The sequence below is a fragment of the Notolabrus celidotus genome, chromosome 6 (genome assembly GCF_009762535.1).
Source record: "Notolabrus celidotus isolate fNotCel1 chromosome 6, fNotCel1.pri, whole genome shotgun sequence".
NCBI classification, from domain to species: domain Eukaryota; kingdom Metazoa; phylum Chordata; class Actinopteri; order Labriformes; family Labridae; genus Notolabrus; species Notolabrus celidotus.
In genome coordinates this window covers 35,101,879-35,128,812 of record NC_048277.1, presented here as the reverse complement: position 1 = coordinate 35,128,812, position 26,934 = coordinate 35,101,879, and the positions used below count along the sequence as shown (strand labels likewise).

General features: G+C 40.3%; 1 protein-coding gene across 2 annotated transcripts in view; it reads right to left on the bottom strand.

Moving 5' to 3' along the window:
* Nucleotides 1-3,967: 3,967 nt before the first annotated feature.
* The window catches only part of zgc:113516 (uncharacterized protein LOC541449 homolog), a 53,863-nt gene continuing 30,896 nt past the window's right edge, over nucleotides 3,968-26,934 (bottom strand). The window contains exons 6-8 of one of the 2 annotated variants that reach the window (XM_034684855.1): nucleotides 22,675-22,835; nucleotides 15,460-15,533; nucleotides 3,968-4,545 (exon numbers count right to left, since the gene is read on the bottom strand). In XM_034684855.1, coding sequence (XP_034540746.1) covers nucleotides 4,476-4,545; nucleotides 15,460-15,533; nucleotides 22,675-22,835 — 305 coding nt within the window. In that variant the 3' untranslated portion in view covers nucleotides 3,968-4,475. Of the gene's footprint in view, nucleotides 4,546-15,459; nucleotides 15,534-22,674; nucleotides 22,836-26,934 lie in introns of those variants that run through there. The other variant, XR_004631463.1, reaches the window with a different exon arrangement.

The following is a 26,934-nucleotide window of genomic DNA, read 5'->3' as shown; positions in this document are numbered from 1 at the left end:
AGTTTTTATATTTTTTACTCAACCTAGTTTGTTTATCTGGTACATCTTGTTGCACTGAACTGTTTTCTTTGCACCATAATCCAATGCAAATTTCCTCTCAGGAGTTATGAATATGGCATTTGATCGTAAAGAAGATTTGTCAATGTGTTAAATTGGTTATCACTACAAAAGAAAAAAAGGATAAATTAATGCGTGGTGAATACAAATTATTTTTCATATTCTCTAAATACCCATCTCATATTTGTCTTATTTTACTTTAGAGTGAGTTCTTCATTTTCATTCTTGCAAAATTGTATTTCTTGATCTTTTTTGTATTTATATGATGCATCTATGGCTGCATGATTGTGTGAAAGGTGCTATATAAGTGACATTCAATAGGGTTGAGAGTTACAGTTGTATGTAAAGTATAGAAGTTCAAGCTGAGCTCCTCTTACCTCATATTTCTAAGAAGAAGAAGTGAAGCATGCAAACGCTCCTGCTGCCAATTCTTTGACATGACTGCTGGCTTCACCGCCCGGAGCATTTACATTAACACACCGCGCTGAAAGGAGAAGGTACGAGTCTATCAAAGCTTTGTCATGGGAGTTCTCATCAGGTTATATAAAGCCAGCGGAGGGGACTCAGGGACACGCAGAGTCAGGGAGCTTCTCTCATAAATCAAAACATGCTTTCTTTGCAGGGTTTCATTTGTTAGATAAACTAATTAATCACTAATTACATTTCGGTCACAGACAGAGCATTGTGTGTGCGCTCAGTCATATGATGTTTACTGGACATTGGATCAAAATCCATTTGCTGGTGTTGAGCTTTGGTCACATGGTGAATATAAAACGGAGCACATGCAGTATCACAGAAACCTCCTGCAGTCTTCAAGCATGATCTTGAAGTTGTGGCATCGTTCCAGGTGGCAGAGGTGTGATCAGGGTAAAGTTATGAACCTGTCGTTGTGATTGACTCGCTCTATAGCCATCTTTAAGGAAAATATTTTGACATGTTGCAGCAAGATAAAAACAAACCATACTGATTGTGGTTAAAGAACATTCATAATGTATTTCTATTCTCATGCTCAGGTATGAAATCCTATGATCCAGCTCTGACAGCAGGAGATTAAATATCCTGTCAAACTTAGAAATCAAGCTGCAGCTCTCATTTTTAGGTGACACTAATCTTAAAACTTTGCACACTTCAGTTTCTGAAGAACATGGGGTGTAACGATTAACTCTTTTCTGCAGCAGAGCAGGACATGAGATTGTACCTGTTGGTTTTCTGTCAACAACAACATGCTATTTAATATTGATCTCAAAGGCTAGAAAGATCAGCTGTAGTGGTACCTCTACAAAAACTCTGTAGGTAGAGTTTTCAATGAGTATGGCTGTTTTCAAAACCGCCTTCTATACTAGCAGTACTTACTGATTTGGCCAAAATTCAGTATGTATGAACAAGAGTCAAATCTGCAGTATGCCAAAACTCCTTGTATGTCGTACTGATTCAGGAAAATCTCTCTGTAAGCAGCGGATCAGTCTCCCTCACATATTGTTTCCCATAATGCACAGCGCTAACATTCTCTTTCTTCTTTTTTTCCATATATGACGGGGGCACTCAGTTTTTAGGTGCTGGGAAAATGATTCATTTCCTTATAAACCACTTCTTATCTTTTTAAATCAGAAGTGATGCTAAAGAAGCAGTTTCACTCTCAGCTTGGCCGTCGTCTACTTCTGCTTTCCACACAACCACAATTTCAGCGACGCCTGACCCAGCATCCTGCAGAACAGATCCAACAGAACACTCATACTACAGACTACCTTCAAACGCAGTATGCAACATGCAGTACGTACTGCATACTACATCCGTGGGTAGTATGTGGCAAATGTGTTTATACATACAGTGCAATAAACTGTATTAAAAGATGGATGACATTAAAGTGAAGCTCTCTCTACTGGCTGGGTGCAGGATAGGTCATAAAGCCTGCCTCCTCCATGCGAACAGATGGGAGATGAGCATAGACTGTATAATAAATGGACGTAGTATCCGTGACGTCACCCATCTAGTTTCTGAGTTGTTACAGTGTTCCCACCTGTCAATCAAGTCAGCTGTGCCTCTCATAATGGAAAACTTGTCTCTGAAATCCAGGCTCCAGGAGTGTGCATGGATTGACTCTGCAACAGCAGTCTCTTCTCCTTATCTAGCTCAACAAGGATTGCCACCCGTGCCTTGTTTGGAAAGGCTTGTCCTGGTGGATTTGCAGCGATGTCGATCAAAGCAGAAAGACCCGCGTGAGAGTAAAGAAAACAGGCTTATTGATGATTTAGCTTGAGTTTATTGTTTCCTTTCGCTTAGCTAATGATGCACTAGTGGATACAAACAGCGCTAAAATTTCCCCCTGGATGATCAGTCTAACTCAGACTTGACCTCGGTGTATTACACTGGACTTATGATTCTGTTCCACACCACTGCAGCGGTGATTGAAAGTTTAAAACCCCGATAAAAGTCAATTACATGTGAATGGTGAGTTGCATTCTGCCTCCCCGAGACGTGTGTAGCCGGTGTTTATCTTTGAAATTACTGTGTTATGAAAAAATTCACACCCCGTACAGTGTGTGCCGATCAAGAAATGAGCTATCCAGACTACACTTGTTTTTTGTACTAGGCTGTAAACATGTTTATTTCTGCTGTAAAGATCGGCTTTTTTGAATTGGTGTGTATGTGCCTTCCAGTACTTCCGGAGCCAGCCTCAAGTGGACACTCGAGGAACTGCAGTTTTTGGCTTCAATTTTCGTGGCCGGAGGTTCATCTACACTGAACATGTCTAACAAACAGTAGAGCTGTTACAGTATTATATATGTGTGATAACTTTTCTCCTGATATCGTGTCATCAGTACAACTGGATAATGCTAGAATGACAGTTGTGAGTACTAACAGCAGCCATGTTTGTTTGTGTTTTTAACTTTCACTATGAGAATGTTTTGGTGAGGACCGGTTTTGAATCAGTCACCATCATATGGTCGCAAGTCAGTGGCGCTCGTGCATGTGAGCGGGGGGGAGCGTCATTTTGGAGGAGCTCTGAGGGAGGAGGGGAGGGGTTAGACGGAGACCTGAGGAAATGCTACATTCAAATACATGCTAACTCCAGCTTTAATGTGATTATTTGCCATGAAAACAGCCGAAAAAGGGTGTTTCTAAAGCCAAATGTCAATCATGTGGTCTGACACCTGCCCCCTCTGAGTGGTTTAAGGCATTAAAAATGACAACAGAGAAGGTATCAGTGTTGTTGTTTACGGTTTTGTTTGCTTTTGAAGGTCATAAAGAGGCATCAGTGTTGGTTTCAGTCTGTTTCTCAGCTGGTGAAAAACTCCTCATAGTGCCTTTAATTGCGCCTGCCAAACAGATTACACTGAGTGGAGTGGGTGACCGGACCAAGATGGCGGCCCCACGGCTCGTAGTAGCGGTCGATGCGGCGTCTACTCTTTATATGTCTATGCAATAAACTGTATAAAGAGATGGATGACATTAAAGTGAAGCCTAACTTTGGAGATCCCTCTACTGGCCTGGTGCAGTGTAGGTCATAAAGCCTGCTTCCTCCATGCCAACAGATGGGACATGAGTCAAACTGTAAAATCAAGATACAGGTCAAATAAATGTCTCTCAAACACGGTTTCTGTCTTTATAGTTCGTTCTTATCAGACTGGTTTACGTCCAAGTGTTCATTTTTCTGGGAAGTGTCGTTATGCGAGTTATACGATGTCATAAAAAGCTCTGTTGAGGAATGAGCTGTCAGTAATATTGAAATATCAGATCTGAAGAGAAGCATCTGGAAGTGAAGCAAAATAAGCAGCTGTATCCTACACTGCACTAAACTGCTGTTCCACACTGTGATAGTTCTCAATCAGGAGTCAATGAATTTGAAACACCTCTCAGGGTATACGCAGTGACCTTCGTGATCTGGTGACATCATGCAAAGAAGACGAGAAGCAGCTTCACAACTTTATTCCTCAGGACAGAGAAAGGCTTAAAATAACGCTCTGCATGTTTAAGTCAATAAGTAGAAGTGGAAACTTGTTTTCCATCAGATCTGTGGTGCACACTGAATAAGCATGCAAATAACCATCTTATGGCTTTTATGATCAGGCTCCGTTTTTGCGGCTTCATGCGACTCTGCTGAATGTGGGAACAATTAATGCGTTGCTGGCATGAGCTTCGTCTCAATGTGCCAAATAGGCTTATCGGCGTACTGGCTGTGGTAAAACAAATATTTAAAAAATCACAGTGATAGCAAAACACATGAAGTCACACTGCAGCCTGAAGAAACAAACAATGGGGAGCACATTTAGAAGCTCATTCTTTGCCTTCGTTTTGACTGTGGAGTTGGATTGTTTGACAAAAGAGGACGGCTCTCATCAAAGAAAACTCTCCTTGGACTCACACAGCGGGGTGATCCTCATCTGATTCACACGACTTGGGTTCGTTAACCTTTGTTTCTAGCTCATAGTCAGTCCAAAGAATTCCTCCTTCTTCTCAAAGTAGTAGTTGAGTCGGGCCATGGCGTATCTGTGAAGAGAACACAGGACAGAGACAATCATTAAAATCTGCTTTACAAATTTGTAACTAAATATTTGAAGTACAGATATCATCCAATGGATCTTTAATGCATAATCACAACATGAATTCTCAGGCTCCTGTACAGTCAGCTCTAAGGTCTGTTTTCATCCTTTAAAACACATAATCAGGCCCGTGTCAGGGTACCCTCTACTGTCTGTTTAAAGCTGTGATTCCAACCCTTCAGGTCTGTTTCTAGGTACACCTGAGCAGCAGATATGTGGCTCCTGATAGTGACTATAAGTCTTTTTTCTTAATTTCTTCTGGTGTGAAAATACCTTCAATATGTAATCAGCTGTGTCAAGGTACCCCTAGATGTCTGATTTAAAGTCTGTTTAAGAAATTTCAGAATTGTTATTGGGTCTGTTTCAAGGAACCCATAATGGGACGTGTCCAGGTACCTGCTTGTGTTTATCTTGCTGTCCTTCTCTAATGAATGATAGGGTGTTCTCCTGTACCCCTGGTCCTTCCTTAAATGCCTCTTTTCTTTCTACGTAATGAATCATAAGCTGTGTCAAGGTACCCTTAGATGTCTGACTCAAGATCTGCTTTTATTAATACTAACTTGTTATACGGTCTGTTCAGAAGCACTTAATAGGATGTGTCCAGGTACCCTTATATGTTTAAAATAAGGTTATATTTTCCTTCTTTCCAACAAGTGATTTTTACGATTTAAGGTACCCTCAAGGGTTTTGTCATGAACCTCCTGGTGTTTCCTTTTAGGCCATTTCCCTAACTCTGTGAAAAATGAGCAGCTGTGTCATGGTACCCTTAATTGTATTTTTTAAGGTATTTTTAAGTCATTGTTTACACATTATTAGGTCTGTTTCAAGTAACCCTTAATGGGATGTGTCGAGGTACCCTCCTGTTGAAACTTTAGGTCATATTTCCCATTCTATCTAACAGGTGATTTTGACAATTTAAGGTACCCTCCACAGTTTTTGTCTTTAACCTTCTAGTGTTTCCTGTAAGGCCATTTTTTTTACGTTTTGATGCACAATAAGGTCATTTCAAGTCATTGTTAAATTCATATTAGGTCTGTTTCAAGGAACCTTTAATAGGACAGGTCAAGGTACCCTCTGATGTTTTTATAAGGTCTGATTTTTCTTTGGTGATTTAAGGTACCCTCAAGGGTTTTGTCATGAACCTCTTGTGTGGTTTCCTTTTAGGCCATTTCCCTAACTCCATGAAAAATGAGCAGCTGTGTCCAGGTACCCTTAGATGTATATTTCAAGGTGGGGCGTTGGTGGCCTAGCGGTCTAAGCGCCCCACATACAGAGGCTACAGTCCTCGTCGCAGGGGTCGCCGGTTCGATTCCCGGCCGGTCGACCATTTCCTGCATGTCTTCCCCCACTCTCTACTCCCCACATTTCCTGTCTCTCTTTAGCTGTCCTATATAATAAAGGCAAGAAGCCCCAAAAATATAACTTTAAAACAAAAAAAAAAGATGTATATTTCAAGGTATGTTTAAATCATTTTAAACCTGTTATGAGGTCTGCTTCAAGGAACCCAAGGTACCTTTTATGAACCCTCTCTAGTTACCTGTTTTTAGGTCTGTTTGAAGGCGTTATTTCATGGCTATATGAGATCTACATATGGTCCGTCTCATCCTTTCTTACACATAAAAAGGTTCGATCAAGGTAGCCTGTGGCAGCTCTTTACCTTAGATACCCTTTTACTGTCGTGTCCAGTTACCCTTTACAGGTCTTTTTCTTTCTCAGGCCAGTCAGCCCTGAAAGTCTCAAGAAATCTCAACTCAAAGAACATTTCTTAACTAGTACATCGGCAAGATTATTTCCTCAGATTTAACAAAGTTCCAGTTGATGGACACTTCTAAGCCTGTAACTCACCAAATGGGTGTCTTGATCTGATTCGTAACACAAGGAAAAGAACCTTTGAAACTGATGGACTGTATGAATTTCAATCATTAAGTCCGTCTCTATTCGATGTTTGCAGCAGGTAATTAAAGTACTTAAAGTTCTCTTTTCTGACCTCTGACACGCCGTCAGACTCTAAAGCTTTCAGTCCACTGAGCTGGAACATTTTCATTGTCATTTAAAAGAATACGGCTCATGATATGCACTTGTTCTGTCTCTACCTTACTTTCAGTGTGAGTAACATAAAAGATGTAAGAATAATAGCATACATTTGAAAGCTGTAGACTTTAGGAGGTAGAAGTTAACAATGAAGTGTCTCCAGTTTCCTGTGTGGTATACAGGTCAGACTGCCGGCCCTGTTAATAGCTCAACGTGGGCAATGTGGAGGTTTTTTTTGTTTGTTTCTTTGGCAAAACTTGCATTACAATAAAGCATTAAATCTCTATTCAATAAAGCACTGAGTCTGAAAGCTGTGTCAAAGCCTCGGTGCATTTCAGAACTTAACTGTGAGGAAAGTGGTTTTGTATTTGTTCAAACCATATTATCGAAGGCTTCAATAAATCTGATGTCTGAGTACGCTGTTGCCCTTGGCCATTATACTATCCCCTTTGAAATTAAGTGAAGTTTCAAAAGCACAGAAAATGGAGGCACAGAGAGGAGTTTGTCCTTTAATCAGTGCTTTCACTGAACTGCTCAATGCCAAATCAGTTTTCTCTCTCTCACCGCGCGCTGAGACAAAAAAGATAATTCTGACACATGCCTTTTAGTTACTTGTGTTCCATCACTCTGTTCCCCCACCTGTATCTCTGGGCAAAACTGCTCTCTAATTATTGTGTCAGAGTCTGCCTTCTGTTGTCTGCAGTTTTCCTAAGAGCTGCTTCTTTCTTGTACTTTCTTAGCTTCGAACTCGGGCCTTCTTTAGAAAGTGGAAAAACACCTGTGGCTTTTTGAGAGAGATAGGCGTGTCTGATCTCTGCCACTGGAAAGCAGTGGATGAAAAGGCAGGGGGAAGATGAAACCTAAGAGTTAGAGCTGGCAGATTAGTTTGAACATATATATTATGGTTTGGTGACACTGAAAATTAGTTCTTTTTGTAATCTAGAAAAAATCTAATTCAAGAACAATTACAATAAATCAGTCCCTCCAGGAAGTTGCGATTTCGCGATCGCAACTATCAACGCAAATTCAACCAATCAGCGCAATTTTTTCGTGGCCTTGCAATTTTTTACAATCAGCGCAACTTTCCCGCAAATTTGACCAATTAACCTCAATCTCAGCCCCTGTACGTCATCAGTTTTGTCATCAATTTCACTTCCTTGGAACATAAACGTAAGTCCTCACTTGATCGGCTCTTTTCAACAACTAAACACGCACAGAGAACGGGTGAAAAGAGAGGACAGCAGGCAGGACAAGTGACCATGACAACGTTATTATTTATAGATTGAGGGGCTCAGTGTTAGCTTGGTCTCTACCTGCAGCAGGTGTGCTTTATGAACCAGCTCTCCTCACCTCCATGCATCTGTCTCATCTTCATTGATGATTTTTACCCCCGGTGTGCGTTAGTGACACAGGCACAACCGGGGGACGTCTGTTTACTATTTGATGTTTGACGTTGTTGCCTTGGTTACCGTAAAAAGCTCTGCTTCTACAGCTTGATTTAATCCAGTTTGGTGATACATCAGACACATTTAGTAAGTTTTGATCAACTCATGGTCATCAAAGATGCAGATTCAATTCAGAGTGCGTGAACTGACTGTGCATCAGTCGCTGCGAGGTGCATTCAGGGACCGTCGTAAATGTGCAACACAGCCCTTTCATGGCATTTTTCTGTGAATCAAGAGAATCAAAATACAGTCAGTGGCCACATCAAGAATGTTTTCTAAAAACAACTGTAATTTAGCGTATTTACTTGCCCCTGAGATGTTATTGGGGGAAAAAAGCAAAAAAAAAAAATCGCAACTTTCACCGCAATTTTTTCAAAAAGCTGTCGCAAAATCAGGCTTTTTGGGGACGCAACAATCACAAAAAATCCTGCGAAATCCTGGAGGGACTGAATAATGATTGACAGCTCCAACATTAACTCACACTGCTACATGAAGCCACCCTTAACCTGATGATATTGAAGCAGTTGAGCATAGACAACCTTAAAACAAGGGTGTGTTGTTTCATTTTGTGAATGCAAGGTGTCTGCAGAATCAAGTTTAAAGCTCCTGGGAAGAACCTTTGGCTTTTGTTGATTTTGGTGTCCCCTGTGCCCAAAGAGGAAGCTCCTTTTTCATTGCTGACACCTCTTACAGTGAGGAAGTGTAAGATTGTGTTGATTTTGGCGCCCCCTGTGGCCAAAGTGCTAACTCTTATTTGACTGATGTCATCATGCACATGTATAACGGCCAAATTCCACCAGATCCGTGTCCAGTCTGTCACCGATCTGTCACAGCACCAGATCTGATAGGTTTCTATTCTAGTCAATGTGTTAACTTCCACTGGATCCGCTCCGTTGCGTTCCGGCTGAGTCTTTGATCCGGCAGAGACGCAAGAACCCTCCGGATCAGATACACAAGACTTCTATTTTTGCCGGATGCCGGAGCACGACGCATCAATCTCAACAGAGCAGATGGAGCGGGACAGGAAGTCAGGTTTCACCAAAACAAAATGAAAACATCCGGTTAATTTTCAGAATAAAACACTCTGTGTTATCACCAGATCGTATTTCACTTAACTACAACAACAAACCAAAGTCATGATGAGCGGAGCCAGGCCTGGAGTCAACAGGTCAGAGGTTTTCAGAGGACCAGAAAGACAACATGGATGAGGAGAGGAGGAGGAGGAGAATCCTTGATTCAGGGATTACCGTGGGGAAAACCTCGGTCCCATGACTCCAGCTGTGCGGCGGTCCTGCTCTGTGCTACGTTCTGAAAACGCAGCCGGTGGGTGTTGACGGACCAGAGAGCATAGAGCCGGACCGCAGCGGATCAGAGACTGACCGGACATGGATCCGGTGCAAGTTATCTCAACCTGAGTTATTTTAACACCCAAATGCATGACTCATCGAAACTCTCTGCTGTGAGAGAAGTAAGCAAAGGCTGCTTCAGCAACACAGAGTTAAAGTCTTTGACTGACACCAACCCCCGCCAGAGGTTTCAGACTAAATGGAAATATTAAATCTCTATGCTGATGGTTTTGTTTGCTTTTGACAGTCATAAAGACACATCATCATAAGCAGATAAAAAACTCCCCACAGGAGCTTTAATGAATCTAAGTCATTCAATAGACATGAGGTTAATTTAAATAGAAAGTGTTGAAGGATTCAATGTCAGCTTATCCCAAAAAAACAGAAGACATGAAGTGAAACACTGACTCTGTTAATCATCAAACCCACGCCCTTCCTACGTCAAATTATGTTTGAGCATACTTGTTTTAAAAGAACAGCAACCTTCACAGGGGATCCCATTCATCCCTCACTTTATTGAAGCTGACACCTAAAACTTAGCGTGCTTAACATTTATCATCATCAGAGATGAAACTGAGCCGCTTTTCTCTTTAGCAGAAGCAGGGGAAAATGAAGTCCCTCCATGGCAGGTATTCAGTTTCACAATGTGCTTTTGTGCACAATTCCCCCCAATTTAACAGGCAGGCTTCTCCAAACAGTGGGCCTCCTCCTCCTCCTCCTTCATTTCCTCATAATAATGTCTTTGTCAAATAGCGGCTCACCTTGCCAACGCGTCCACAAATCTAAACCGCTGACTCGCAGACACTTTCAGCACATGAATAAAATCACATAAAGAAAAGTAAATAACGCGAGCGGAGGGAGGGGAGCTCTGCATTCCCCTTGTGGCTCCCTATTGTCACTTCTACATCTGGCTCTGGTTAAAGCACAAGGCCTCGGCGACGCCTGTCACTCGTTGGGAAGTCGGCAGGGATTTGGCTTGGGGGGAAAACAGTGGGAGGAAAACATAAACACACACACACACATACTGCAACACACACACATATTTTCAGTCTGATTCTAACTTCCTTTCCCTTTTCTTTTTATCACAGAAACTTCAAACTTCAGCGGGTCGTGTGTTTTTCTCTCTGAGGTTGAAACTTCTGGGTTAAGCTGTGAGTGAGGTTGTGGTCATGACAAGTTAATTATAGTAAAAGCTTCATTTATCACTTTATTTTAAATCAAATCATTCGATGGTGTTTAATGCAAACAGGTCACCTGCAGAGATCAACCCACAGAGAAATAACAAACTCAAATCTGCTGAAGATTTCATGGCAAATGAACATTAATGCACTCACTCATTGAATGCTGCACACATTAAAAGTTAGCTGCTAGCTTTTGAAGACAGCCATGCATCTAGAGAGAAAGATAGCTTGTTGTGTGTGTCTGCAGCTTGTTTTGAAGAAGAGTTAATACAAAAAAAAAAAAGGTAAAACTTTTCGCTCAAGGTTTTGAAAAAGTAATTGAACTATGATTCACTTTCGAGTCGACAGCTAGCAACAAGTCTGGTTAGGAAAGTGGATGATGGTGCAGCTTAAGAACCAAATGTTTTCTTCTGGAGGTTCAAGGCTCCTGGAAGCCAAACAGACTTACAGAACAATAAAAGTAGATTACTAAAGAGCCAGGGTTCCCAAAGTGTGGGTTGGGACCCCCTGGGGGGTTGCGAGACACAAATCAGGGGTCGTGAGATGTCTTTCAGAATGCTTTTTTCTTCAAGTTATCTAAAATTAGTAAATTTTACCCATTATAGTAAAAACAATCCACAAAAATAGTAGCTGAATTTGATATAAAACCTTGAAAATAGAAAATGTAATGAGTTTTCTGCCTTTCTTTGTTTCCAGATGACTCCTAAATTTAGGGTTAGTGAACAGTTAATTATCAAAAGCATCAGTAGCAGCACAGGAGACACAGACACATGCTCGTACAGGTAGGCTAATTATCTGCAGACTAGTTAAATGAAGCCACATTAAATCACTTTGAGGGACAGTGGGGGTCGTAAGTCTTTGGCATCTATATTTTGGGGGTCACAGGCTGAAAAGTTTGAGAACCCCTTCTCAAGAGGAGCTGGAAAACAATTTCAGCTCCTTGTTACAATTATCAGCCAAAACTTGAGCTAACTTGGGCAGTGACTTTGCATCTTTAATAATATATGCACATATGCTGTTCCTTGAAAACATCCTCAAGCTCTTAAATGAAGTGGTGGTTAAGTAATCCAACAGCGGCTCCTGTTAGCAAATAAACCTTTGTACACTTAAAGCAAATAAAGGTCTTGTACCCGTCTTATCTCAACAAGTGAGTCATGGATGAATACATGTTTTAAAATGTTCTGGCACGGGGGAACCGGTGGCCTAGTGGTCTAAGCATGCAGAGGCTATAGTCCTCATTGCAGAAGTCCCTGGTTTGACTCCCAGCCGTGACCATTTGCTGCACTCTCTACTCCCCATGTTTCCTGTCTCTCTTCAGCTGTCCTATCAAATAAAGGCGAAAAAGACCCAAAATATAAAATGTTCTGGCTGACTCAGGTATCTATTGATTTGAGTCTGTATATAAACATGGACGACACAACAGCTCCCTGAAAGTGAAACCAAAACTTTGAGAGCCCCCTCTGACTTCAGCTGTGGAAGGTACCCGCCTGAAGGACCTTTGAAGTTTCATTGCTAAGTTAAAAGCATGTCTTGGTGGGGCGCTGGTAGCCTAGCAGTCTAAGCACCCCACATACAGAGGCCTCGTTGCAGAGGTCGCAGGTTCACCTCCTGGCTGCAACCATGTCCTGCACGTCCTCCCCCGCTCTCTACTCCCCATATTTCCTGTCTCTTTTAAGTTGTCCTATCAAATGAAGGCGAAAAAACCCCAAAATATAAAATGTTCTGGCTGACTAAGTTATCTGTTGATTTGAGTCTGTATAAAAACATGGACGACACAACAGCTCTATGAAAGTGAAGCCAAAATCATGAGAGCCTCCTCTGGTGACTTCAGCTGTTGAGTGTACCCGCCTGAAGGAACTTTGATGTTTCATTGCTAAGTTAAAAGCATGTTTTGGTGGGCGCTGGTGGCCTAGCAGTCTAAGCGCCTCACATACAGAGGCCTCATTGCAGAGGTCACTGGTTCGACTCCTGGCTCCAACTATTTCCTGCACGTCCTCCCCCACTCTCTACTCTCCATGTTTCCTGTCTCTCTTAAGTTGTCCTATCAAATGAAGGCAAAAAAGCCCCAAAATATAAAATGTTCTGGCTGACTCAGTTAGCTATTGATTTGAGTCTGTATACATATATGACACAACAGCTCTATGAAAGTGAAGCCAAAACTTTGCCAGCCCCTTCTGGTGACTTCAGCTGTGGATTGCACCCCTCTAAAGGAACTTAGATGTTTTATTGCTAAGTTAAAAGCATGTTTTGGTGGGGCGCTGGTGGCCTAGCGGTCTAAGCGAGCCCCATATACAGAGGCTATAGTCCTCGTCGCAGAGGTTGCAGGTTCGATTCCAGCCTTGACTATTTTCTGCATGTCATCCCTTTCTCTCTAATCTCCACATTTCAAGTCTCTCTGAAGCTGTCCTGTCCAATAAAGGCAAAAAAGCCCCAAAATATAAAATGTTCTGGCTGTCTCAGTTATCTGTTGATATTTGAGTCTGTATAAAAACATGGACGACACAACTGCTCCATGAAAGTGAAGCCAAAATCATGGGAGCCTCCTCTTGTGACTTCAGCTGTGGAGCGTACCCGCCTGAAGGAACTTAGATGTTGTATTGGTAAGTTAAAAGAAGGTTTTGGTCAGCGGCTCACCAGCATGATTTGTCGGCGGTATTTTGGTTTCACTTTTTCCCGGCGACAAGATTGAGGTGCGCTCTCTATATTAATATACATTCAATGTTTTGAATGCCAAAGAAAAGGCGTGGAGCGAGGCGCCAGCTGCCTACATGCAATGCAAGGTGATTCGTGAAGGCTCTACTGGCACGAATCAGCAAGCAGGAGATAAATCCTTCAGTAAACTTTCCCTTCAGAAGCGATCGGACATGTGCGGACGCTTCAGTCAGATATTTTTAATAGGTTGACAAACTAATGACAAAACCCCTGTGATGATAATTCACAGGATTCAGAGCATCATTTATTATACAACAAAAGTTAAATGCTTTTACAAGGTTTGAGGGAGATAGAGAGAACGCCACGCTTCATTTTAGCTGATGAGAGAAGGACGGCGAGAGAAGGTCAGTCACGAAGAGAAGAGCAGTACACGGGGATGTCCTCTTGAGGTATAGTATTCAAACTGTCCCCAGAAACAACTGAAAGTTACAAAACCTCCCATACGGATCTGGATAACCAGAAGCGAACATGTTCTGCGATTGAATTAGCCCACCTAGCAAAGACAACACCAGCTTTGATGTTCCAACTCCAACCACCTTCTCCTGTGTTTCTCTTTTCTATATAGTATCAGTCAGCTACGCTATAAATCCTGGTGTGACCTGCTCTTTATGCATCCAATTAAACATCCTCAGTGAGACCTTTCATAGAAAAAAGGAGTACATAACATTACTTACTGCTCTGCCATTGAATTTTAATGAAGCTGGTTGCTTTATGCTCTTTAAACAAATGGCAAGGACAGTTTCTGTAGATGATGTTCTGACTGTGGTGTGCTCCCTGTTAATGTATTTAAAATGAAAGGATGAAAGCGAGGGCAAACTTGACCGTTGCCTTCCTCGTTGTCTCTTTCTTTACAGCGTGATAAATCAATCCATTTAACGGCGTTGGCAGATGTAATTAAGTGTATACGTGTGTTTACATGTGTGTGTATTTTCATGTAAGTTCCAACTTGACTCTCCATCAGCGCTGTTGTTCTCCGAGCTCATTTCAGCTCAGCCCCTCTGCTCTGAAGAAAAGGTAACCCGACCCTCATCGTGCACTTTAGGACAACCTCAGCCGGCGGCTTAGAGGAGCAGACGTCTAGCAGGCGCATGTGGCCCAGCCGGGGATGAGAGACGTATATGTAAGGGAGGACCGACGGCACGGGAACAATAGTGCCTCTGTGCCTCGGCACCCCTCTGGATCACATTTCCTCCGGGGTCCGGATCGAAATGAGGCGGGGGCCCTTGCCGCTGATCTAGCAAGCGTGCAGAGAAAGCCACACAGAGGGGAGGGTGCCGTATGTCAATAGTGATTAGGATCACGATCACAACTGTGGCGGGTGTGGGGCGCGCAGAGAGAAGGAGAGAGGAAGAAAGAGTGGGGGAGAAGGGAAACATTTTGCCCTCCTGAACTTTATTGTCTGGCTGCTGGAGGAGAGGAATGCCTCCTCCTGGACTTGTTTAAAGATGACTTGCCGTGTGCGGATCATGGAACGCATAAAGACATGTAAAACTAAAGAAATGCACTTTTAATTATTTTAAAAAGTGTTTGTGAGAGCTCAACCTTTCATGGCTGAGAAGTTCAGACATAAATAGTATGTAAGGATGCAAAAACTGCATTAAAACATCTGTAAGAAGAAGAATAGAAAAGGTGCCTCTGTAGGTTTTATGCTGGGAGCTCCAAGTCTTGAAGCACCGGTTGAGAAACATGACATATTTCAGCTCTGGACTTAAGCTCTGAGTTCTTTTCTGAGTGTTTTCTTTGCCTTAATTCTTGTTAGATCAATCCTAATGTTGCTCAGAATAAAACAATGCAATCAAACAATGAAAGTGTGAATTCAGGGTGCAGATATATTCGCAGTCTGCTTGTCTTTGTTAGAGGAAAGATGATTGCGGTTCCATGAAACTGCACCCAAGTCTTTGTGGTTTTAAGTGTTTCAACATTAATCAGCTTTTTGAGGTGGTGTCAGTGTGAAGGTGGGGCTTCATGTCAGCTGGGTGTGAATCAGTTTGCAGCATTCAGTGTTCAGAATGTCAGAACCAGAGCACTCCAGAAAACTGAGACAATATTTATGAAAAGAGACACCCAGGCACGTGCCTCCGACTGTGGACACAAGCAAACCACACGGAACACAGACTTTATCTTTCTGTTTGACGGTTACACAAACCTTTGGAAGTCAAAGTCAATCGAGGAGAAGCGTGATTGCAGGATGGCCCAGAGACCCCAGAAGAAGTTGGAAGCCTGGAGGGGGAAAGGGGGAAGAAAAAAAACATGAAAAGGACACACCACTTGTTTCCAGCTCCATACATCACTGAGCAGTCTGCAGAGTTTTAGATGTCTGCTGCGTTTCCAGCCAGGGATTGGTTGTCGTTTAATTTAAAGAGGTGGTCTCATGCTCATTTTCAGGCTTCATATTGTCCTTCTGACAGCTTTGTAGGAGCTTTACATGATTTACTTACTTAAAGTTCTATAATTATCTCAAGCTGGGGTCTTTGAAACCCCCTTCATTTCAGCTACTGTCTCTTTAAGAACCACCCAACATTCATTGAACCCTCTTTTACCGCTGCCAAGCAAAAAAGTTTGTTTCTCTTTCTTAAAGGAAATATCTGCCCTTATAAGGATATTCCTCAACTTGTGATGTCACAAGTTGAGAAATTATCATGTTGATCTTGCTTAATTCTCACATGACTTCTTGAAGAAGTATTTCAGAGCAGGCTGCAGTCTTATCGGGGGATTGCTCCAACACTGAGCAGTCTGGAGTGTTTTAGATGTCTGCTGCATTTCCAGCCTGGGATTGGTTGTCGTTTAATTTAAAGAGGCGGTCTCATGCTCATTTTCAGGCTTCATATTGTCCTTCTGACAGCTTTGTAGGAGCTTTACATGATTTACTACTTAAAGTTCTATAATTATCTCAAGCTGGGGTCTTTGAAACCCCTTATTTCAGCCTCTGTCTGAAACACTTCATTTCAGCTACTGTCTCTTTAAGAACCCCCAAGCATTCTGGAACACAATATTCTGGAACCCTCTTTCACTGCTGCCATGCAAAACACTTTTTCTTTCTAAACTGACAACCTTGCCCTTATAAGGAAATTCATCAACTTGTGATGTCACAAGTTGAGCAAATCTCGTGTTGATCTCGTTGAATTCTCACATGACTTCTTGAAGAAGTATTTCAGAGCAGCCTGCAGTCTTATCGGGGGATTGCTCCAACACTGAGCGGTCTGGAGTGTTTTAGATGTCTGCCACATTTCCAGCCAGGGATTGGTTGTCGTTTAATTTAAAGAGGCTGTCTCATGCTCATTTTCAGGCTTCATATTGTCCTTCTGACAGCTTTGTAGTAGCTTTACATGATTTACTACTTAAAGTTCTATAATTATCTCAAGCTGGGGTCTTTGAAACCCCCTTTATTTCAGCTACTGTCTCTTTAAGAACCACCCAACATTCATTGAACCCTCTTTTACTGCTGCCATGCAAAAAAGTTTGTTTCTCTTTCTTAAAGGAAATATCTGCCCTTATAAGGAGATTCCTCAACTTGTGATGTCACAAGTTGAGAAATTATCGTGTTGATCTCGCTTAATTCTCACATGACTTCTTGAAGAAGTATTTCAGAGCAGCCTGCAGTCTTATCGGGGGATTGCTCCAACACTGAGCGGTCTGGAGTGTTTTAGATGTCTGCCACATTTCCAGCCAGGGATTGGTTGTCGTTTAATTTAAAGAGGCGGTCTCATGCTCATTTTCAGGCTTCATATTGTCCTTCTGACAGCTTTGTAGGAGCTTTACATGATTTACTACTTAAAGTTCTATAATTATCTCAAGCTGGGGTCTTTGAAACCCCCTTAATTACGGCTACTGTCTCTTTAAGAACCACCCAGCATTCTGGAACCCAACATTCTGGAATCCCCTTTCACTGCTGCCACGCAAAAAAGTTTCTCTTTCTAAACTGACAAATGTGCCCTTATAAGGAAATTCATCAACTTGTGATGTCACAAGCACTTGTGACGCCCCAGCATTCTGGAACCCAACATTCTGGAACCCAGCATTCTGGAACCCAGCATTCTAGAACCCAACATTCTAGAACCCCCTTTCACTGCTGCCACGCAACAAAGTTTTTTTCTCTTTCTAAAATGACAAATTTGCCCCTATAAGGAGATTCCTCAACTTGTGATGTCACAAGTTGCACAATTCTCGCATTGATCCCGCTGAATTCACGTGACTATTTGAAGAAGTCCTTCAGAGCAGCCTGAAGTCTTATCCGGGGACATGCGACCAAACCAAGCGGCAACCTTCGGTCCTATAATATGAAGCCCATGCGGAAGTGCTAAAAAAAAACTGCAGTTCATCGAGTGTCCACTAGAGGCTGGCTGCAGAAACACCAGAAACCACATACACACCCATTCAAAGAAGACGAACTTTACAGCAGAAATAAACATGTTTACAGCCTGGTACAAAAAACAGTTTAGGTCTGAATAGCTAATTTCTCTATTGGCACACCTTTTTTATAGCTAGTAATTTCGGAAGATATTTAACTTACGAATTTCGCCCAAATAAGGGCATGGCTGACTTGATTGACAGGCGGGCACCCTGTATCTGTTAGCAAAAAGTCTAAAGGCCAGCCTCTTTACCTTGCATTAGCTTGGATGAAGTTAGGGTGAGTTCGGCATTTTCAATATGGCACCCGCCGACAATCGGCCTCCAAACAGGGCTACAGAAACAGATGGGTGACATCACGGACACTCCGTCCATTTATTATAAAGTCTTTGGTCCAAACAGTCTGAGCTGAGGAGAGAAGCGCCGCCTACATCTGAATTATCATCCATTCCCAAAGACAGATTTTGTGCAGTGTCATCAGACAATGATTGCCGATGGGTTCAGAGATTAGCTGCTTTATGACTCTTAGACATTTGAAAAAGAAATGTATAATATCCATGTCATTTTTAAACTAACTTACAGTAAGGGGAAAATATTTAGCATTTAAGTTGATCTCTATTGTGTTTATATCTGATATAAACAGGTAAAAAATAAATGAATGCTGATGCTGTTTGACTAAAGCTGATTCAGTACGGAGCTGTAGAGCTGCTGCTGTGTTGCGGTTGGATTCAACAATGAATCTATTTTAAAGAAAAGCTGTTTTAAGGTGTGTGTGTTTGTGTGTGTGTGTGTGGTTTATTAAATCTACAATCTACAGTATAAAAGAACATGTTATGATATCAGTGTACACGCTAATTCCAATATTTGTCATTGACTAAACAGAAAAGGCAGCAGGAACTTGACTGACACGCTCTTCTGATGTTATTTCATGATCCTATTAAGGCTGAAAACATTTCTCCCTTCCTCCCTGCAGGGAGGAGGTCACGCTGGGGTCAGATGTTTCACTCAGGGACATTTCAATGGGGCCAGAGCTTACAGACAGAGACTGAATTGGAGCGCTCTCATTGAATAACAAACTCATAAATAACAATGTTTATCTTGTCCATGATGCTCCAACAGGACTGGATGTTATGAAAAAAAAAAGAGCATGCTGTAAAGTGTGTGTTCACTGACTCTCAGCTTTCTCTTTCTGGGATGTTGTGCTACTTTTTTCCCGTGCCACAGAGCAGAACTGTAACAACACAGATGAGTGACCTCCAGTTGTCGTGTTATAACCGCTCCCATGACGGCTGCTGCTGCTGCTGCTGCTGCTGCCTGCCAGTTGCACGCTGCTCAGTCAGGATGACAAACCTCCGTATTGAATGGTTCCCTCCTTAATGGCTTTGCTCACTTAGGCTTGCGGACTTCCATGCCTCCATAAATTTCTGTTGTTCTCCACCCTTATTGTAAATCTTCATGGTAGGACCACTAATAGCGAGTCCTAATAAGATCCAGACAGGCCTCTGTTCTGCGGCCCAGTGATATAATCACATTTTTATTTGATAATCAAATAAAGGGCGGAATGAAATACTTGAAGAGCGATGTGCGGTTTTTCCCTTGGCTTTCTCCCCTCCCTGGCGGATTTTCATCTCTAATCTCTGTCTTTAGTTGGAGGGAGAGATGGAGTGTGTTTCCATTATGATTAATAACTGCTCTCCATTAAGACAGCATTAGTCTAACACTAAGCAGAGACCAGCAGTGACAGGGAGCCATTGAGAAAAACCCAGATGAGAGATGTGTGGGGGGTGACATCACAGAGCCACAGGCTTCGGCTTAGGGGGGGTGGGATCCCTGCCGGGGAGAGGGCGAGCGGTAAAGACCCCACTGCGACTTGGCACAGTTCACCAGAGTTCGGTTTGTGAAGGAGGCAGCTTCACGCCGCACGGCTTTGGCATCCGGCCAGGCTTTGTGGAGGGCACACAGCGCAGACGCAACGTGCACACTGGTTCCCGTAGATCCTGATCCCTGAGACTTTACTATAGCGTGGATTCAATGTACTTTGATTATCGCAGGCAATTACAAGAGATATGACAGTGACACACGAGACAAACGCCATTTCATCCTATTCACACAAAAATACACGATTTAAAACGACATCGTTCGTTATTACTGATTTGGAAATGATCCAAAGACTATCTCACATATCCAGATACGTACAGTATATCATCTGGGTTTGCCAGATGTGCTGCACAAATAGACTCAGAATGTCAGTGAGATCTGTACGGTGCACAAACAGGAAAGGCTGTAATTGCATGAACACATCCATCACCTCTGCTTCGTCTGACTGAACCAGTAGAAGTGCAAACAGTGGTATTCTGAGGCTTTCAGTATGAGTGCGTTAATCACAATCAGATTAAGGTTCAAAGTTTGCACATCGTACTTTAGCAGCTGGAGCGTCTTCATGCTGCTTCTGTGCTGGAAAGTAACGACACTCCTACACGGGATCGTTGACAAGTCAAAGGTATTCTGCACTTTATGTCAAATAGAATTAAAACATCAATGAAAGGTTTGAATTTGAGCAAACACAGCAACACATTCAAGCATTTTGTTATGTGTGGACCCCAGGAAGACTAGCGACCATGTTGTGGAAGCTAACAGGGATCTGAATAAAGAATAAATAATAAAAGCTAAGCACACCAGACTGATGTCAGCATGCAACGGCATCACAAGCCAACAGAGCATTATTTTGGATTGTGCAAGTCAACACGAGAAGAAGAGAAAGCAACCAAATTGGAACTCCTGAAAAGTGTGCATGCTGCTGCATTAACCAGGAAACACTGGATGGCAGTGAGTAATCAAAATGGTCTTTTCTGCACATGCACTCCTGCATATTTCTTAATATGCAACAGCATCATCTTTAAATAATAAGAATAAACTCTGTATTTGAAGAATAAACACAACAGAAGCTGTCTCCTTTTGCTAAGTTGTGGTTCAAACCACACTGATGAAGGAGTGCAGCATTTATTTAAATCTTAGTCTGGATCATAAAGTACATTTCATTGCATTTATATGATCCCAGATCGATATACTATGAAGATTTGCTTTACATGATTGACATGGACTTAAAACTGACTTTAAAATGCTGATTAAAAATGAGATTAATCTTGATTTAAAAAAATGTTAACGTTTGAAAGGACGGCTCCAACTCATCCAGAACACAGCAGCTAGAGCCTGACACATGCAAGAAAATATGATCATATCACCCCAGTTCTTAAAACACTTCACTGGCTCCCCATTCAATACAGAATCCCTTCCAAATCCTACGATTTAAATCCTACTTTTAAATGTACCCAGGGGGAAATCAAAGTCCGGTGAAGAAGCCTTTAGTTACTGTGGTCCATCTTTTTGGAACAAACTGCCTGCTGACCTCAGGTCCATCACAAATGTGTCCACTTTTAAAAAAAGACTGAAAACATATTTATTTTCAGAAGCGTATGAATGATTTAATGACTGTTGTGACTGGATGCATGTGCAGGAACACTTGCTGTTTGTTTGATTGCTGTGTTTGATGCATGTTGGGTGCATCTATTGTTTTTATGTTTTTATTTATTCTATTTGGAAAAATGTTTTTATGTTTTTAATTCTCCATGTAAAGCACATTGAACTTACGTGGAATGAAATGTGCTTTATAAATAAAATTGCTATTGATAGCCGTAATGTTTTTTTAAGGAACAATTAATTGTTGGAGTTTGATGATTTGTTGATCCATAAAATGTAAGAAATGATGTAAACTTCTGTTTTTTCCTCTCAATTATTATTAGAATTTTTTATTTTTTTGTGGATTTAATTGAAACAGCCTGATTTTTTCCGACGACTCTTTAAAAATTCAAATAATTTATATTTAATTCTAGAAAAAAAAAGCACATTATTACATTTTAGCAGATGGACCAAGGACACTTTATTACCATTTTTACCATCATTTTAAATGTTGATTATCACAAGAAAAAAAATGATTGTGTGTTTTTGTCCACTGGATGTTAAACGCAATACAAGGGGGAAAAAAAGTAGAAAAGAGCTTTGAAGGAATTAGATTAGGAATTAAAGTGCTGTACAAAAACATCAAATCAAGCAGGCAAACATGCCTGTTTAGGGCTCCTTTAAAAAAAAGAAAAAGGGTGGCTGTGTCCCCCAAACGATGAAAAATAGACCCTGTTATTTTCTTAATTAACCGCCTCAGTCTCCCTCATTTTGACGCGCCGCCCGTCAAAACGAGTGGAGCTGGAAACTTGGCTTGTTAAACATCAGTGATCAATTCCTCCCTCTCCCCTCTCTCCTCGAGAGTCGTCCTCGGTTTGTCAGAGAAAATCTGATTTCAATCAACATGATGTTATCGCCTCTCTCCCTCCATTCCAGGCGTTATATCTCCACCCTCCTCTCGTTCTTCCCCGGCTGCTTTTTGGCCGGGGCGCGAGTTATTTTAAAAAGTAATATGCTTCCTCATCATTTCTGGGGCTATTTCAAGAGACATTCACACCAGCCCAAAATTGGTCGCACAATTCTGCGTATTGTGTCGAGCTATGAGAGCACTTTGAGACTGATAGCCCAGCACCACTCGAGCCACCAAAGAATGAAAATTGTGGTCATAAGAAAAATAATTTTGGCCGCTGTCTTTCATTTTTCCCTGCGGCAGCTTCTAATCAACTCAGATGGAGTCCATCAAAGTTTGGTGGGTCAGCTCTGGTTTGCTTTGGGAGCCTCTCTTTCTTTGGGTGCTGGAAATGTAAATTGTTAAAATGTAATGGTGGGGTGTAGCCGCCCTGTCATTTCAGGGATCTGCACACATATGGATATTGTTGAAATGCACACACTAATCTCATAATATTGAGAGATTTGAGTCTCTCCAAGAGTGGAACTTTAAAAAAGGGAAATAACTGTTGAGAGATTTGTCACTTTTGGAAGTCTTTCCAAAGCACTGAAGCACTTCATAATGACAGATTTCAACATTTCAGCAGAGTCGCAGGCAGCAGACACTTACCAGTGAGAATTTGCAGACTTGAATGTAGAGCTGTGTAACTTCTGCCTCTGTAACAGTGACCTCATGTCCTGAGCTGTGCTTGTAACTCTCCAGATACGCCGTCAGCCAGTCGGTTTGCAGCTCCCGGCTCGGGTACAGGCTGTAGTTCACATCGTTCACACCTCAAACATGAAAAATACACACACACATACACATACACATGTCAGTGGATCTACTGTGAGTGAATTACCTTATTTAAATTCTGGCTGAGAGCTTTAAAGATCTGCACACAGCTGTTTCACATCAGCTTAACTCTTCTGTCAACACGTGTCAATCACACAGAAACGGTTCAATAATGCACACGACTGTTACAGACATCTCTATTTGAACTCAAATACAAAGTGAAAATGTTAAAAAAAAAGAGCGCAGCACCTTCACCTTTATTTAAAATCAGGTGAAGGTGAAATCGAGTCGATTCAAAAGATGGAACAATGAAAACAATTTTCATTTTGCATTTTTTGGTAGAAAAGGAGAAGGACAACTTTAAAAATTATTTTCATTTTCACAATTTTTCAACTTTTTTTTTCTGCAGCTGGTTTAAAAAATAAAAAAAATATATGAAAAGTGTCCCATATGGTTTTAATATAACAAATATCCTCTCTGATGTGTTGTGCATATTTTGTGCAAATTTAAGGAGCTTGTATTGTCCTCAAGAATTTCAATTTCATGCCATTGTTCTGCTTTTCCTTATTAAATTTAAAAATTCAAAGTCAAATTCACACAGAACATTTTCATACTTTTCTAAAAAAATGCATTTTGTAATGCAGGATTTGACCCTGAATACGTCCTCTACCTCCACATACCGTGGATGTACTTGCACACAGAATCACTGGAGTAAGAGTGATTGACATTTCATGAAATTTAAAACACCTTCAGATGAAAACTGAAAACTGCTTTTGGAGAAATGTGAGATTTGTGCTGCAGATGTAACAGAAGCATTGCCCAGTTTTGATTATTTGTGTGCATCAAGGGGATTATAGTCCCATGCAAACACTGAGTAGATGCATCGAACAAATCAATGACTGGACGTGTCAGAGTTGTCTTCAGTTAAACAAAGAAAAACACTGAAATGATTGTTTTTGGAGCCAAAGGAAGAAAGGTTCAATCTGCAAAGATGAAATGTTCAAACAAAGCCAGACACCTTGGTGTCGTCTTAGACTCAGACCTTAATTTCAGCAGCCACATTAAGACAATTACAAAGTCAGCCTACTATCACTTTAAGAATATATCAAGGATTAAAGAACTTATGTCTCAGCAGGATGCAGAAAAACTCCTCCATGCATTTATCTTTAGCAGACTAGACTACTGTAACGGGGTCTTAACAGGACTCCCTTAAAAGTCCATCAGACGACTGCAGCTCATACAGAATGCTGCTGCTCGAGTCCTAACAAGGACCAACAAAGTAGACCACATCACTCCAGTTCTTAGATCTCTACACTGGCTTCCTGTCTGTCAGAGAATAGACTTTAAAATCCTGCTGATGGTTTATAAAGCACTGAATGGTTTAGGCTGATCTGCTGCTACTGTATGAACCATCTGGACCTCTGAGGTCGTCAGGTACTGGTCTGCTTTCAGTCCCAAGAGTCAGAACGAAACATGGTGAAGCAGCGTTTAGTCATTATGCACCACATATCTGGAACACACTCCCTGAAAGCTGCAGGTCTGCGCCAACTCTCACCTCTTTTAAATCAAAGACTAAGACTTTCTTATTTGTAAAGCACATTTCATACATGAGAGCAACTCAATGTGCTTTACATTAAAACATTAAAAGCACTTGAAACATTTAGGCAAGCATAACAGAGCACAATTAAAATAACAAATATATAATAAAACAGAAAAGAAAAGGAAAATTAGAAATATATTAAAGAATGAAAATTAAAAGTTGCATTTAAAGTGAGTTAAAATGAGCTAAGATAGGAAGGCAGTGGCAAATAAAAAAGGTCTTAGTCTTTGATTTAAAAGAGGTGATTTTATCTTATTTTAACTCGCTTTAAATGCAAATTTTAATTCTTGTTTTTAATATATTCCTAATGTTCCTTTTCTTTTCTGTGTTTCATTATATTTGTCATTTTAATTGTGTTCTTTTATGCTTGTCTAAATGCTTTTAATGTGTTAATGTAAAGCATATTAAGTTGCCCCCTGTATGAAATGTGCTATACAAATAAAGCTGCCTTACCTTGCCTTACACAAGGGCAACTAAATGTGTTTAACATTTAAACATTGAAAGCATTAAATTAACATTTGAAGCGAGTTAAAATAAGCTAAGATAGGAAGGCAGTGGCAAATAAAAAAGTCTGCTTATTTTAACTCACTTTAAATGCAAATTTAATTAATTTTTTGATATATTTCTAATTTTCCTTTCCCATCTGTTTTATTATATTTGTCATTTTATTCATATTTGTGTTTTATGTCATTACTCAAAACACCTTTTTACAGGAAAGCTTTTATTGTGTGATTTTATTTAATTTTAGCTCAGATTTTAAGTGTCTGTTTTATAAGTTTGAAGGTTTTTTAAGCTTTGTTTCATTTTGTTTTTCATTGCCTCATTTTGCTTTGCACTTCTTCCTGTTTTTAATGCCCACTGTAATGCACTTTGTTACTTGTATTGAAAAGTGCTATATAAATAAAGTATTATTATCATTATTATTATTATTTTAATTGTGCTCTTTTATGCTTGTCTGAATGTTTCCAATGCTTTTAATGTTTTACTGTAAAGCACATTGAGTTTCCCTCGTGTATGAAATGTGCTATACAAATAAAGCTCCTTACCTTGCCTTACACAAGGGCAACTACATGTGCTTAACATTTAAACATTAAAAGCATTGGAAAGATTTAGACAGGCATAAAAGAGCACAATTAAAAAGACATATATAATTAAACATAGAAAAGAGAAGGACAATTAAAAATATATTGAAATTAAAATTAAAAATTGCATTTAAAGCGAGTTAAAATAAGCTAAAATGGGAAGGCAGTGGCAAATAAAAAAGTCTGATTTAAAAGAAGTGAGCCACTTCCTATTTTAGCTTTTTTTTAAACTCAATTTAAATGCAAATTTTAATTTTATTTTTTTTATATATTCCATATTTGTGTTTTATGTCATTACTCAAGTACACATGTTTACAGGAAAGCTTTTATTGTGTGATTTTATTTAATTTTAGCTCAGATTTTAAGGGTCTGTTTTATAAGTTTGAAGGTTTTTAAAGCTTTTATTTCATTTTATTTTTAATCACTTGATTTTGCTTTGCACTTCTTCCTGTTTTTAATGCCCACTGTAAAGCACTTTGTTACTTGTATTGAAAAGTGCTATATAAATAAAGTATTATTATCATTATTATTATTTTAATTGTGCTCTTTTATTCTTGTCTGAATGTTTCCAGTGCTTTTAATGTTTTAATGTGAGTTGCCCTCGTGTATGAAATGTGCTATACAAAAAAAAGCTCCTTACCTTGCCTTACACAAGGGCAACTAAATGTGCTTAACATTTAAACATTGAAAGCATTAAATTAACATTTAAAGTGAGTTAAAATAAGCTAAGATAGGAAGGCAGTGACAAATAAAAAAGTCTGATTTAACAGAGGTGAGCCACTTCCTATTTTAGCTTTTTTTTAACTCAATTTAAATGCAAATTTTAATTTTATTTTTTTTATATATTCCATATTTGTGTTTTATGTCATTACTTAAAACACATTTTTACAGGAAAGCTTTCATTGTGTGATTTTATTTAATTTTAGCTCAGATTTTAAGGGTCGGTTTTATAAGTTTGAAGGTTTTTAAAGCTTTTATTTCATTTTGTTTTTAATCACTTCATTTTGCTTTGCACTCTTCTTGTTTTTAATGCCCATTGTAATGCACTTTGTTACTTGTATTGAAAAGTGCTACATAAATAAAGTATTATTATCATTATTATTATTTTAATTGTGTTCTTTTATGCTTGTCTGAATGTTTCCAGTGCTTTTAATGTTTTAATGTGAGTTGCCCTCGTGTATGAAATGTGCTATACAAATAAAGCTGCCTTGCATTTCAGCTGCTTTCTCCTTTTAAAACATGACAATGCAAAACATGTTAATTTTAATTCAAATTTGCATCCCCGTTAAATTCTCCGTCGCAATCAGTCTGAGTTGTGTCGACGTGAAAGCTGCAACTACACGCTTTAAATTGATGATTGTTCCACAAACGGTCACATTAACCCCGTCAGGCTTTGCTGGGACTCAGCTGCCACAT